This window comes from Trichomycterus rosablanca, chromosome 1 (assembly GCF_030014385.1).
Source record: "Trichomycterus rosablanca isolate fTriRos1 chromosome 1, fTriRos1.hap1, whole genome shotgun sequence".
Classification (NCBI taxonomy): domain Eukaryota; kingdom Metazoa; phylum Chordata; class Actinopteri; order Siluriformes; family Trichomycteridae; genus Trichomycterus; species Trichomycterus rosablanca.
In genome coordinates, this window is record NC_085988.1 from 28,185,460 (window position 1) to 28,201,139 (window position 15,680).

The window sequence follows — 15,680 nt, forward strand, 5'->3', positions numbered from 1 at the left end:
CCACTGTGTCACCAAACTTTATATTTTGTGGTATTTGTAGATCTTCATGCCTTGAAAAGTAATAAAATTGTCATACTATGGCTTAGCTCTCTTTGTGTCTTGGCGCAAGATGCCGAGCAATGTGAGCAGTTTAGTTTTCAGCCATTGTACAATTCTTGATACAAATTCAAAGTCGTTTCTCTGTGGGAGGTTTATGATTGGAAGCCTAAAGGCAATTAGCTAGTTGTTAAGCCATGGGCAATCACATAAAAAGGAACCGAGTGTTTCCCTATACATCATGTTGAGGGGCTGGATAGACCTGCTTAACTAGTAGGTCATAGTGTGAGGATTTACTCTTGATGTTAGGTGTGTATATGACTTTGTTTGCACTAGAATGGATCGGAAGTAGTCTTGGAGATTAAATTATTTTTTTTAAATACAGGTAATGACACAATTACTCTTTTGTTTTGAAGTATTAAGTGTTCTGCTTTAATTACAGCTGAAGGGCATATGTGATGGAGGCACGAAAAAATGAGAAGAATGAAGCCAGAGGTATGTTGATAAAAAAAATATATATAAATATAATTATGAACATTTAACTTGCTAACTTACAAAGGTGCAAATGTCTGTGTGTGTTTAAATAAGTGCAAAATTTAAAGTTGTGCCGGAATTTCAAATTTGGCAGCAGCGTGTAAGGTCAGTTCATGACTCTGTCGCTAAGTGCCGTCCGGGATACCATGCTTTGAGTAAACTTTTACAGTAGTCATGTGCAGGCTTTCCCACCATGCGTTTATGCTCTTCAGTGTAGCTACTTTTTGTTTGTGTGATTATTTTAGTCAGTAACTAGTTTTACCTTACCACTCAAAGCCAGTCCATGTACACCAGCTGTTCCACTCGTTCATGCTTGTTCATACATGTTTTCTGTAGGGGTTATGGAGTGGTGGGAGGGGGAGCTGATGAAAGAGAAAGTGATATGATATCCCGGACATATAAACTTTATTTCATATATTGTATTGCCATTTTTACAAGGAAAAATTATAGATTTTTGTTTTGTCTGAACTTAGTTTACTTTGTTTTGATAGGAAATATTATTGCTGTGCAGTGCTGTAGGCCTTATGTTAATTACAATGCTGTATGTGTAGGCTAACCTTGTTGGACTTTCGAACACATTTAACACCGATCAGCCATAACATTAAAACCACCTCCTTGTTTCTGCACTCACTGTTCATTTTATCAGCTCCACTTACCATATAGAAGCACTTTGTAGTTCTACAATTACTGACTGTAGTCCATCTATTTCTCTGCATGCTTTGTTAGCCCCCTTTTATGCTGTTCTTCAATGGTCAGGACCCCCACAGGACCACCACAGAGCAGGTATTATTTAGGTGGTGGATCATTCTCAGCACTGCAGTGACACTGACATGGTGGTGGTGTGTTAGTGTGTGTTGTGTTGGTATGAGTGGATCAGACACAGCAGCGCTGCTGGAGTTTTTAAATACCGTGTCCACTCACTGTCCACTCTATTAGACACTCCTACCTAGTTTGTCCACCTTGTAGATGTAAAGTCAGAGACGATCACTCACCTATTGCTGCTGTTTGAGTTGGTCATCTTCTAGACCTTCATCAGTGGTCACAGGACGCTGCCCATGGGGCGCTGTTGGCTGGAAATTTCTGGTTGGTGGACTATTCTCAGTCCAGCAGTGACAGTGAGGTGTTTGAAAACTCCAGCAGCGCTGCTGTGTCTGATCCACTCATACCAGCACAACATACACTAACACACCACCACCATGTCAGTGTCACTGCAGTACTGAGAATGATCCACCACCCAAATAATACCTGCTCTGTAGTGGTCCTGGGAGAGTCCTAACCATTGAGGAACAGCATGAAAGTGGGCTAAAAAAAGCATGCAGAGAAACAGATGGACTACAGTCAGTAATTGTAGAACTACAAAGCACTTCTATATGGTAAGTGGAGCTGATAAAATGGACAGTGAATGTAGAAACAAGGAGGTGGTTTTAATGTTATTGCTGATCGTGTGTGTATATGTGTGTATATATATATATATACAGTGGGGTCAAAAAGTATTTAGTCAGCCACTGATTGTGCAGGTTCTCCTACTTAGAAAGATGAGAGAGGTCTGTAATTTTCATCATAGGTACACTTCAACTGTGAGAGAAAAAATGAGAAGAAAAAATCCAGGAAATCACATTGTAGGATTTTTAAAGAATTTATTTGTAAATTATGGTGGAAAATAAGCAAGATTTCTGGCTCTCACAGACCTGTAACTTCTTCTTTAAGAAGCTCTTCTGTCCTCCACTCGTTACCTGTATTAATGGCACCTGTTTGACCTCGTTATCTGTATAAAAGACACCTGTCCATAGCCTCAAACAGTCAGACTCCAAACTCAACCATGGCCAAGACCAAAGAGCTGTCGAAGGACACCAGGAAGAAAATTGTAGACCTGCACCAGGCTGGGAAGAGTGAATCTACAATAGGCAAGCAGGTTGGTGTGAATAAATCAACTGTGGGAGCAATTGTAAGAAAATGGAAGACATACAAGACCATTGATAATCTCCCTTGAGGTCAAGATCTCATCCCGTGGGGTCAAAATGATCATGAGAACGGTGAGCAAAAATCCCAGAACTACACGGAGGGACCTGATGAATGACCTGCAGAGAGCTGGAATCAAAGTAACAAAGGCTACCATCAGTAACACACTACGCCGAGAGGGACTCAAATCCTGCAGTGCCAGGCGTGTCCCCCTGCTTAAGCCAGTACATGTCCAGGCCCGTCTGAAGTTTTCCAGAGAGCATATGGATGATCCAGAAGAGGATTGGGAGAATATCATGTGGTCAGATGAAACCAAAATGGAACTTTTTGGTAAAAACTCAACTCGTCGTGTTTGGAGGAAGAAGAATGCTGAGTTGCATCCCAAGAACACCATACCTACTGTGAAGCATGGGGGTGGAAACATCATGCTTTGGGGCTGTTTTTCTGCAAAGGGGACAGGACGACTGATCCGTGTTAAGGGAAGAATGAACGGGGCCATGTATCGTGAGATTTTAAGCCAAAACCTCCTTCCATCAGTGAGAGCATTGAAGATGGAACGTGGCTGGGTCTTCCAGCATGACAATGATCCCAAACACACCGCTCGGGCAACGAAGGAGTGGCTCCGTAAAAAGCATTTCAAGGTCCTGGAGTGGCCTAGCCAGTCTCCAGACCTCAACCCCATAGAAAATTTGTGGAGTCCGTGTTGCCCAGCGACAGCCCCAAAACATCACTGCTCTAGAGGAGATCTGCATGGAGGAATGGGCCAAAATACCAGCTACATTGTGTGCAAACCTGGTGAAGACTTACAGGAAACGTTTGACCTCTGTCATTGCCAAAAAAGGTTATGTTACAAAGTATTGAGTTGAACTTTTGTTATTGACCAAATACTTATTTTCCACCATAATTTACAAATAAATTCTTTAAAAATCCTACAATGTGATTTCCTGGATTTTTTTTTCTCATTTTGTCTCTCATAGTTGAAGTGTACCTATGATGAAAATTACAGACCTCTCTCATCTTTCTAAGTAGGAGAACCTGCACAATCAGTAGCTGACTAAATACTTTTTGTTCCCACTGTATATGTACTGTATGTATGTATGTGTGTATGTATATATATATATATATATATACAGTGTATCACAAAAGTGAGTACACCCCTCACATTTCTGCAAATATTTCATTATATCTTTTCATGGGACAACACTATAGACATGAAACTTGGATATAACTTAGAGTAGTCAGTGTACAGCTTGTATAGCAGTGTAGATTTACTGTCTTCTGAAAATAACTCAACACACCGCCATTAATGTCCAAATAGCTGGCAACATAAGTGAGTACACCCCACAGTGAACATGTCCAAATTGTGCCCAAATGTGTCGTTGTCCCTCCCTGGTGTCATGTGTCAAGGTCTCAGGTGTAAATGGGGAGCAGGGCTGTTAAATTTGGTGTTTTGGGTACAATTCTCTCATACTGGCCACTGGATATTCAACATGGCAACTCATGGCAAAGAACTCTCTGAGGATGTGAGAAATAAAATTGCTGCTCTCCACAAAGATGGCCTGGGCTATAAGAAGATTGCTAACACCCTGAAACTGAGCTACAGCATGGTGGCCAAGGTCATACAGCGGTTTTCCAGGACAGGTTCCACTCGGAACAGGCTTCGCCAGGGTCGACCAAAGAAGTTGAGTCCACGTGTTCGGCGTCATATCCAGAGGTTGGCTTTAAAAAATAGACACATGAGTGCTGCCAGCATTGCTGCAGAGGTTGAAGACGTGGGAGGTCAGCCTGTCAGTGCTCAGACCATACGCCGCACACTGCATCAACTCGGTCTGCATGGTCGTCATCCCAGAAGGAAGCTGACGCACAAGAAAGCCCGCAAACAGTTTGCTGAAGACAAGCAGTCCAAGAACATGGATTACTGGAATGCCCTGTGGTCTGACGAGACCAAGATAAACTTGTTTGGCTCAGATGGTGTCCAGCATGTGTGGCGGCGCCCTGGTGAGAAGTACCAAGACAACTGTATCTTGCCTACAGTCAAGCATGGTGGTGGTAGCATCATGGTCTTGGGCTGCATGAGTGTTGCTGGCACTGGGGAGCTGCAGTTCATTGAGGGAAACATGAATTCCAACATGTACTGTGACATTCTGAAACAGAGCATGATCCCCTCCCTTAAAAAACTGGGCCTCATGGCAGTTTTTCAACAGGATAACGACCCCAAACACAACCTCCAAGATGACAACTGCCTTGCTGAGGAAGCTGAAGGTAAAGGTGATGGACTAAACCCAATTGAGCACCTGTGGCGCATCCTCAAGTGGAAGGTGGAGGAGTTCAAGGTGTCTAACATCCACCAGCTCCGTGATGTCATCATGGAGGAGTGGAAAAGGATTCCAGTAGCAACCTGTGCAGCTCTGGTGAATTCCATGCCCAGGAGGGTTAAGGCAGTGCTGGATAATAATGGTGGTCACACAAAATATTGACACTTTGGGCACAATTTGGACATGTTCACTGTGGGGTGTACTCACTTATGTTGCCAGCCATTTAGACATTAATGGCTGTGTGTTGAGTTATTTTCAGAAGACAGTAAATCTACACTGCTATACAAGTTGTACACTGACTACTCTAAGTTATATCCAAGTTTTGTTACTATAGTGTTGTCCCATGAAAAGATATAATAAAATATCTGCAGAAATGTGAGGGGTGTACTCACTTTTGTGATACACTGTGTATATATATATATATATATATATATATATATATATATATATATATATACTGGTGCTGGTCATAAAATTAGAATATCATGAAAAAGTTGATTTATTTCAGTAATTACATTCAAAAAGTGAAACTTGTATATTATATTCATTCATTACACACAGACTGATATATTTCAAATGTTTATTTCTTTTAATGTTGATGATTATAACTGGCAACTAATGAAAACCCCAAATTCAGTATCTCAGAAAATTAGAATATTGTGACAAGGTACAATATTGAAGACACCTGGTGCCACACTCTAATCAGCTAATTAACTCAAAACACCTGCAAAGGCCTTTAAATGGTCTCTCAGTCTAGTTCTGTAGGCTATACTATCATGGGGAAGACTGCTGACTTGACAGTTGTCCAAAAGACGACCATTGACACCTTGCACAAGGAGGGCAAGACACAAAAGGTCATTGCTAAAGAGGCTGGCTGTTCACAGAGCTCTGTGTCAAAGCACATTAATAGAGAGGCGAAGGGAAGGAAAAGATGTGGTAGAAAAAAAGTGTACAAGCAATAGGGATAACCGCACCCTGGAGAGGATTGTGAAACAAAACCCATTCAAAAATGTGGGGGAGATTCACAAAGAGTGGACTGCAGCTGGAGTCAGTGCTTCAAGAACCACCACGCACAGACGTATGCAAGACATGGGTTTCAGCTGTCGCATTCCTTGTGTCAAGCCACTCTTGAACAAGAGACAGCGTCAGAAGCGTCTCGCCTGGGCTAAAGACAAAAAGGACTGCTGAGTGGTCCAAAGTTATGTTCTCTGATGGAAGTAAATTTTGCATTACCTTTGGAAATCAAGGTCCCAGAGTCTGGAGGAAGAGAGGAGAGGCACATAATCCACGTTGCTTGAGGTCCAGTGTAAAGTTTCCACAGTCAGTGATGGTTTGGAGTGCCATGTCATCTGCTGGTGTTGGTCCACTGTGTTTTCTGAGGTCCAAGGTCAACGCAGTCGTCTACCAGGAAGTTTTAGAGCACTTCATGCTTCCTGCTGCTGACCAACTTTATGGAGATGCAGATTTAATTTTCCAACAGGACCTGGCACCTGCACACAGTGCCAAAGCTACCAGTACCTGGTTTAAGGACCATGGTATCCCTGTTCTTAATTGGCCAGCAAACTAGCCTGACCTTAACCCCATAGAAAATCTATGGGGTATTGTGAAGAGGAAGATGCGATACGCCAGACCCAACAATTCAGAAGAGCTGAAGGCCACTATCAGAGCAACCTGGGCTCTCATAACACCTGAGCAGTGCCACAGACTGATGGACTCCATGCCACGCCGCATTGCTGCAGTAATCCAGGCAAAAGGAGCCCCAACTAAGTATTGAGTGCTGGACATGCTCATACTTTTCATGTTCATACTTTTCAGTTGGCCAACATTTCTAAAAATCCTTTTTTTGTATTGGTCTTAAGTAATATTCTAATTTTCTGAGATACTGAATTTGGGGTTTTCATTAGTTGTCAGTTATAATCATCAACATTAAAAGAAATAAACATTTGAAATATATCAGTCTGTGTGTAATGAATGATTATAATATACAAGTTTCACTTTTTGAATGGAATTACTGAAATAAATCAACTTTTTCATGATATTCTAATTTTATGACCAGACCCAGTATATGTGTATATATACAGGGGTTGGACAAAATAACTGAAACACCTGTCATTTTAGTGTGGGAAGTTTCATGGCTAAATTGGACCAGTCTGGTGGCCAATCTTCATTAATTGCACATTGCACCAGTAAGAGCAGAGTGTGAAGGTTCAATTAGCAGGGTAAGAGCACAGTTTTGCTTAAAATATTGCAATGCACACAACATTATGGGTGACATACCAGAGTTCAAAAGAGGACAAATTGTTGGTGCACGTCTTGCTGGCGCATCTGTGACCAAGACAGCAAGTCTTTGTGATGTATCAAGAGCCACGGTATCCAGGGTAATGTCAGCATACCACCAAGAAGGACAAACCACATCCAACAGGATTAACTGTGGACGCAAGAGGAAGCTGTCTGAAAGGGATGTTCGGGTGCTAACCCGGATTGTATCCAAAAAACATAAAACCACGGCTGCCCAAATCACGGCAGAATTAAATGTGCACCTCAACTCTCCTGTTTCCACCAGAACTGTCCGTCGGGAGCTCCACAGGGTCAATATACACGGCCGGGCTGCTATAGCCAAACCTTTGGTCACTCGTGCCAATGCCAAACGTCGGTTTCAATGGTGCAAGGAGCGCAAATCTTGGGCTGTGGACAATGTGAAACATGTATTGTTCTCTGATGAGTCCACCTTTACTGTTTTCCCCACATCCGGGAGAGTTACGGTGTGGAGAAGCCCCAAAGAAGCGTACCACCCAGACTGTTGCATGCCCAGAGTGAAGCATGGGGGTGGATCAGTGATGGTTTGGGCTGCCATATCATGGCATTCCCTTGGCCCAATACTTGTGCTAGATGGGCGCGTCACTGCCAAGGACTACCGAACCATTCTGGAGGACCATGTGCATCCAATGGCGGTGTATCAGGATGACAATGCACCAATACACACAGCAAGACTGGTGAAAGATTGGTTTGATGAACATGAAAGTGAAGTTGAACATCTCCCATGGCCTGCACAGTCACCAGATCTAAATATTATTGAGCCACTTTGGGGTGTTTTGGAGAAGCGAGTCAGGAAACGTTTTCCTCCACCAGCATCACGTAGTGACCTGGCCACTATCCTGCAAGAAGAATGGCTTAAAATCCCTCTGACCACTGTGCAGGACTTGTATATGTCATTTCCAAGACGAATTGATGCTGTATTGGCCGCAAAAGGAGGCCCTACACCATACTAATAAATTATTGTGGTCTAAAACCAGGTGTTTCAGTTATTTTGTCCAACCCCTGTATATATATATATATAATGTATATATGTAGAGAGAGCGAGAGAGAGAACAATACTTTTTCACTCCTTTTAATAGTGTATATAAGTATGCAGATAAGCAGTCGCCATAGATGATATCTAAGTGTGGGTGTTGTAAACAGGAAACCTCGAGTCTTAGTGCATCTACATGCTCAGAAGCATCTCTGTCTGAATTGCCTTGTGAAGCAACGTTAGCACAAGAACTATCTATGACTGCGTAGCCACACACAAACTTAAGTCAAGTCAAGTCACCTTTATTTCTATAGCACATTTAAAAGACGTGTGTCAACCAAAGTGCTGTACATTAAAATCAGGTATAAATACCACTCAACTATGCAACATTTAACAAATCATGAACATACATAGAAAATAATATACTGTACATACGCACAAACATATAAACATGTAAATCAAATAAAACCACAAATGGACTCAAATGCCAAAGAAAACGAATTACTTTTTAAATTTAACTTAAATGTATCTATTGTGTGGGACTCCTTTATGAAAAGTGGAAGAGTCTTGGGGTAGCTACAGAAAAGGCCCTGTAACCCTTGAACCTCATCTGAGAACGTGGAAGAAGTAAGGCTAAATTACCAATACAAAGTCAGTTAAAATGTTGTAAAATTACTTTTTTTTTAATTTAGTGGTCACTTTTCAACTTACAGTTGTACCCAAATACAATCCAGTTAAGGATTGAGGGCCTGCTCACCAGAGTTGGGGTTTTGAACATCATATCGAACCTCAGCTCTGCCTTTCCGACTAGGCTTGGTATGAACAACGATTGGCTGTTGTTCAGGGTTAGGGGTAAGAAAGTCGGATGATAGGTCCTCATAACTGGTGCGACTGCGGCCCCTGCTGGCTGACTGATGGTGCCTGCACAGGGCTGAGGAATAATGCTGATGGGGGTGTGGCCCTCCGTGCACAGTGCCCGTCAAGTGTATGAATTCGACTCGTGCAGGTGAAAAATGCACTATCTCTACTGACTGTGCGTACCGGAGGGGGCGTATGTCAGTTGAGAGGCATCCTCAGTCAGCGGTGAAGGGTCAAATTAGTATAGAGGACGCATTCTGGGTAATTGGACACGACTAGATTAGGGGATACAAATTGGGGGAAAAAATATAAAAAAAATTTTAAAAAAGGATTGAGGGCCTGGCTCCAGGGCCCAACAATGGCAGGCTTGCAGTGGTAGGGTTAGAACCAGCAACCATCCGATTAGTAGTCCAGTACCTCAGCTGCTGAGCCAACACTGCTAACATTATTTTGATGTTCAGCATTCAGCATGCAAATGCATTCAAGATAAAATGTGTTTCCAATTTTGTAGCAATAGTTGGGGAGCATGCTGGACAATGTTCACATGTACAAAGCAAGATGCTTTTCCAAATTGGAATTAATTGGAACACTGCAAGCTAACCATTATTGATTAAACCATATGCTTGCATTTACTAATGCTCATGTGGCTAAATAAAAGTGAATCCCTGTGCCACCCCATTTAAAAATCTACAGAAAATCCTAAAAGAGTGGAGCCTGGTATAAAAGCAGATAGGAGGGTCATCTCTTTAATAATGTTGTGGATAAAATGTTTGAGTGTGTGGTGTCCACAGACTTTGACCATGGTGTATATTTACAAAATTAAAAGTGGTGATGAACTCAATAAATGTGCTGAAAGGTTTTACTGTTGTGTAATAAAAATGACGTTGTTTTTTTTTTTGTAACATTTATATTGCTTGTTAAACCTTGTTTGCACAGGTAAGGGAGCAAACAAAGCCTCACAGGGAGACAGACCAGAGATCATTCCTCAGATAGACAGGTAGGATTCATGGTGTATTAGCTAAGATTAAAAGGCTACTAATCAAAACCGTGGAATGCATGACCTACAATACAGTGGATGAAGAGCTGAAAACTTCTCTTCCCCCAAATTACCAGATGAATATTGTAAGATCTGGGTTGCATTTGGGTTTATTTACGTTTATGGAATTTAGCAGATGCTTTAATTGGGCAACACGGTGGATAGCACTGTCGCCTCACAGCGAGAAAGGCCTTGCGTTCGATTCCCAGGTGAAGCGGTTAGGGTCCTTTCTGTGAGGAGTTTGCATGTTCTCCCCGTGTCTAGCATTTATTGTGAACTGATACATCATGTGTCACTGAAGTGTAAAACATGATGTTAAAATCCTAATAAACAAACCCACTTTTATACCAAGCGACTCCTATTATTGGCACTTTGGCAGCTGTGGGCTTGAACTAGCAACCATATGATCACTAGTCCAGTACCTTAGCCACTAAGCACTGGGCACATGGATTGTTTTACCTAACTTTGCCTGGAGGAACACTGCACTACACATACGAATCATACAGAGGAGAAAGACATTTCGTATTTAATAGTGCTCTCGGGTGGCATGGTGGCTCGGTGGGTAGCACTGTCGCCTCACAGCAGGAAGATCCTTGGTTCGATTCCCAGGTGAAGTGGTTTGGGTCCTTTCTTTGAGGAGTTTGCATGTTTTCCCTGTGTCTGTGGGTTTCATCTGGGAGCTCTGGTTTCCTCCCACAGTCCAAAGACATGCAAGTGAGGTGAATTGGAGATACAAAAATGCCCATGACTGTGTTTGACATTGAACTTGAACTAGAACTAATGAATCATGTTTAAAACATGACGTTAATATCGTAATAAACATGCACACTGTTCAAAGTGACTCCTATTATTGGCAACTTGGCAGGTGGCGGCTTAAACCAGCGATCTTCTGATCACTAGTCCAGTACCAAAACCGCTAAGCTGCCACTGCCCAGCTTCTTTTATCCAATTTTGCCTGGAGTAGCTGAAAGCTTAATGAAATTTTTTGGTCAAATAAGGCAAAAATAGGCATTTTAGGAACAAACACTACACCACATACAAATCATACAGAAGAAAAAGACATTTTGTGTTAGTGCGGTTCTCAAGCGTTAGTCATACGTTATAATGGGTGGTAATATTTTGTGGTTGTGCTAAAAATTGCTTACTAGAATTAATGCACTAATACATAAAGTGAAAGCTAAGCTAATTAACCATGTAGGCGTTGTTTCATGACCTGTTTAACCTTTCTTAAGGATTTCTCATGTCATTCTGAAGCTGGCTGTTAGCACATCTATCAAATTACCTACTAACAGCTCTGCTTACTGTGTTAAATGTTGAAACCTGAGTAGCTACAACTAAGCAGCTTTTTCACCTTGGCACCTGTGCTACAATAGCCAACAACCTTTATTCTGTACAGGATACCCAATGTCAGTGCCCTACCCAAAGCTGTGAAGAGGAGAGTTTATGCTCTGAAGAGACTACAGGTCCAGAGTGCTCATGTAGAGGCCAAGTTCTATGAGGAAGTGCATGAGCTGGAGAGGAAGTATGCTGGTCTCTATCAGCCCATCTTTGCCAAGGTGAACACTTTTTAGATAGAAATATTACTTATGGGGACGACAATTTTTCTGGCACTGCCTCCGAAGCCATGACATATAGATAAACTGTATGGTGTGACATTAAATTATGCCAGCCCACTACCACTGGGATCCAGGGTCTAATTTCCCAGCTGTGCTACTGGCCGGTTGGGTGTCTACATCCAGACATGATTGTCTATGTTTAAGGGGTGTGCTTCTGCATTGCATTCCATGATAATAGCCATAGCAGCTGAACTGGCATTAAGAATTAAACAAACAGGACCCATCTTGAACCTGACCATCATAACGCAGGGGTAAAAAAATGTGCATTGAGGACAGTACTAGTCCAAGGGCTGTACTTGTCATTACCGAGCATAAAAACTGCGATCTCTTATTGACAAGAAGTAAATATTTTGTCTCATCTGCACAGTTTACAGTGAATGTTCAGGCTCAGTTTGGTGGCTTCTGGGTTCACTGTCCAAGTGCTAAATACATACCCCCCCTAAACGAGTAGCCAACTGCTTTTATCTATGTTTGGCTTTTTCCAAGGCTGGGGTACAACCAGTTGTTTTCTTTGATCAGAATTTTGGAAAATTAAAGTCACATTACAAAAAAACGCTGCCTTTCATTTACAGGCAGGTTCACACAGGGCTCAGTATTGTATACAGAGAATCACACGGGCGGCACGGTGGCTAAGTGGGTAGCACTGTCGCCTCACAGCAAGAAGGTCCTGGGTTCGACCCCCAGGTGGGGCGATCCGGGTCCTTTCTGTGGGGAGTTTGCATGTTCTCCCCGTGTCTGCGTGGGTTTCCCCCAGGTGCTCCGGTTTCCAGGTGCCTCCCACAGTACAAAGACATGCAAGTGAAGTGAATTGGAGATACAGAATTGTCCATGACTGTGATCAAAATAACCCTGTAAATTGATTAATCTTGTGTAACGAGTAACTACCATGTGTCTGTCATGAATTTAACCAAAGAGTGTAAAACATGACAGTAAAAACCTAATAAACAAACAGAGGATCACACACTGATCTCCATCATTTCTCCATTATTCCCCAACCAGCCAGCAGAGGCCGCAAATGCAGCAGCAATGAGAAATCCCATATTATATGAGCTTGAGCTTCAATTGTATGAGCTTGAGCTTTAATAAAAAAAGGATAAAACTCAGGAGATTTGTACTAAGGAATTTACATGATCAATTATACAAATGTTCTTACTTGCTTCTTAGTGCTTCATAGTGCTAAATACTAAAATTTATGTATTTTTCAAATATTCATTCTTTAACTCTAAGAGTTTTACTTTAAGTATGTCAATGATTTGTAATAAAAACATTGTATTAAATGTAAAAAAATAAAAACGCAGAATAAATGCTTGTTCACTAATGGTGTCAGACATTTGGCCTCCACTGTACATGGATATTTTCAGTAAGCAGAGGTAAAGTTTAGATTGCACTGAACACTTAACATGCACTGATTGATTGTGTGTTGTTTAGAGACGGGCAGTGGTGACTGGAGCAGTTGAGCCCACAGATGAAGAATGCGAGTGGCACAGTGAAGGCGAGGAGGAAGATCTGGCTGTGAGTATCTTCGACTTGGACATTTTAAGCACACTGCTTCTGCCCTACAGATTAATCTGATAACAGCGTGTTAACATACTGCTCAACAACATGAATTTAAACTCTTTATAAATAAACCCCCCAGCAATGTGTAACAAAGTCTAAAAAATAAACAAGAAAATGCGTTTGGAGACTTTTTTACATATAGTTTAAGATTATGCTGAAATGACTCCTGCAGCGAGTTGCAAGGCTAGTGTGTTTTACCACTGCGCTACCTGAGCACTTGTTTTGTTCGTTATTACTTAGATTTAAATGAACAGTAAATATTTGGTAAATAGGTCAGTTCTTTTTTTAAAACACATTGATTGCTTTAATCTGATACAAAGCCTATTTAAACTGCACTTGTATGCAGAAAACTGAACTACTTGTCATACAAAAGGGCTAAAACCAAGATGTTTAAAAAAATTTACAAGTGTTCAGGGAACTTTCGGCTTGCAAATAATCTCACTAGTTATACTGACCAGCGCTGCTTAGTGGTTAACACTTTTGCCTCACAGCAAGAAGGTCCTGGATTTGATTTTCAGGTGGAGCATGTTCTCCCGTTTCTGTGTGGATTTCCTTTGGGAGCTCCAGTTTCTTCCCAAAGTCCAAAGACATGCAAGTAAGGTGAACTGGAGATACCAAATTGTGTGACATTAAAACCTTGAATCTCGTATAGCCAGTAACTACCTGTCTTGTCATGGATGTAACCAAGGTGTGTGGAACATGACGTTAAAATCCTAATAAAATAATAAAAAAAAGTTGTACTGACCAAGATGTTTACTATGGGTCTCGGCACTTGGGTGGCTCCACTGTAAATTGCACTTACCCATTACCACTGGGATTGGGTGTTAGCGGTTTGGCAGTCAAGTTTCTAAATAAAGACATGATATGTCTTGGTCATGGTGGTGGTGTGGGGAGTTTAAAGGCCCTGCGATGGTTTGGCATCCTGTCTGGGGGTGTTTCTACATTGATCTCAGTAATTCCAGGGCAGCCATACCCATCTCAGCCTTGACTAGGATAAAGTGGTGGTAAAGCATAAAAATGAAATGAGAAAAAGCCTGACTCTCAAGCACAACCTTTTAATTATCTATTACATTTGCTTTAACAGGAAGACATGAAAAAGAAGGCAGCGCTGGAAGAAAAAAAAGAAGAATCTGCCACGGCAGAAGATCCTAAAGGCATCCCAGAGTTCTGGCTCACCATATTTAAACATGTGGACATGCTTGGCGAAATGCTGCAGGTGAAACATCTCACTCAGTTTGCGTCTGCACTCTGTAAATTTTTTATACCTGAGAAATTCAACACCCTGCAGTACAGTTACTGCACGCATTTGTTTAGTCACTGAACAAATTAAGTCTGGAGGTGGTTGTGGCAGGAAAAGGATTTCAGAAGAGGAAGTGCTTAGCAGCTATGAAAAAGAAAATATATGACTGCAGCTGATTTAAAATGATGTTTTTATGGTCTTGCACACATTTTATAGAACTGGCTGATTAGACATGCCCCATAATGGATTGCCGCACTGTCTGGGGTGTGTTACTATATTGTACCCAGTGATTTCAGGGAAATTTGACTCACTAATAGTAACACAAAAATCAAATAAAAAGTATAATAATAATAATAATAATACATTTTATTTATATAGCGCTTTTCAAGATACTCAAAGACGCTTTACATAAGACAAATAATCAAAACAAATACGTACATACACCATACAAATCATAGTACAAAATCAAAATAGTACATCAACATCAAGAATAATTAAGATAAAAACAAAGAGAGCAGCATAAGACAGTTCATAAAAAATTAGCTAAATTATGAGAGAGAACAACAAATATAGAACAATTTCTTAAAATTAGACAGAAACAGGACAGATTCACATGCAATCAGGAAACTGAAAACTTTACAAGTTTTAGGATCTAGGACTTCACATTTCTGTCGTGATCTAAGTATAAAAACTATTAAAAAGAATAGCAAAAATAAAAGCATTTATTTCGTGTTGTTACAAGTTAAATGCCATTTTGAATAGATGAGTTTTGAGAAGTGACTTGAATTTGGACAGGTCAGGACAATCTCGTAGGTGTTTGGGGAGAGCATTCCATAAAGATGGAGCAGCTATGGAAAAGGCCCTGTCACCCCAGGTCCGGTGCTTGGTCCTAGAGGGTATGGACAGTAGGTTAGCCTCAGAAGAGCGAAGGCTATGGGAGGGAATGTGCTGATGGAGCAGGTCGGTGAGGTAGGATGGGGCCTGATTATGGAGAGCTTTGTGAGTGAATAGAAGAATTTTGAATTGAATGCGTTGAGCAACGGGAAGCCAATGAAGTTTTTGGAGAACAGGTGTAATATGATCACGGGAGCGAGTATGAGTAAGGAGGCGAGCAGCTGAATTCTGGATATACTGAAGTATACTAGCCACATGTGCATTTCTATCATGGTGCAAAGCACTGTGTTTGCTTTTTGGGGTGAGTTTTCATTAGTAGGGTAATTACATTAAGCTTAGTGTATCC

General features: G+C 41.4%; 1 protein-coding gene across 3 annotated transcripts in view; it reads left to right on the plus strand.

Annotated features, from left to right (window-relative positions):
• The window catches only part of nap1l4a (nucleosome assembly protein 1-like 4a), a 49,444-nt gene that overhangs the window by 17,433 nt on the left and 16,331 nt on the right, over nucleotides 1-15,680 (plus strand). For all 3 annotated transcript variants that reach the window (XM_062990980.1, XM_062990981.1, XM_062990979.1), the window contains exons 2-6: nucleotides 479-531; nucleotides 9,928-9,988; nucleotides 11,424-11,583; nucleotides 13,072-13,155; nucleotides 14,285-14,416. In XM_062990980.1, coding sequence (XP_062847050.1) covers nucleotides 495-531; nucleotides 9,928-9,988; nucleotides 11,424-11,583; nucleotides 13,072-13,155; nucleotides 14,285-14,416 — 474 coding nt within the window. In that variant the 5' untranslated portion in view covers nucleotides 479-494. The remainder of the gene's footprint in view (nucleotides 1-478; nucleotides 532-9,927; nucleotides 9,989-11,423; nucleotides 11,584-13,071; nucleotides 13,156-14,284; nucleotides 14,417-15,680) is intronic.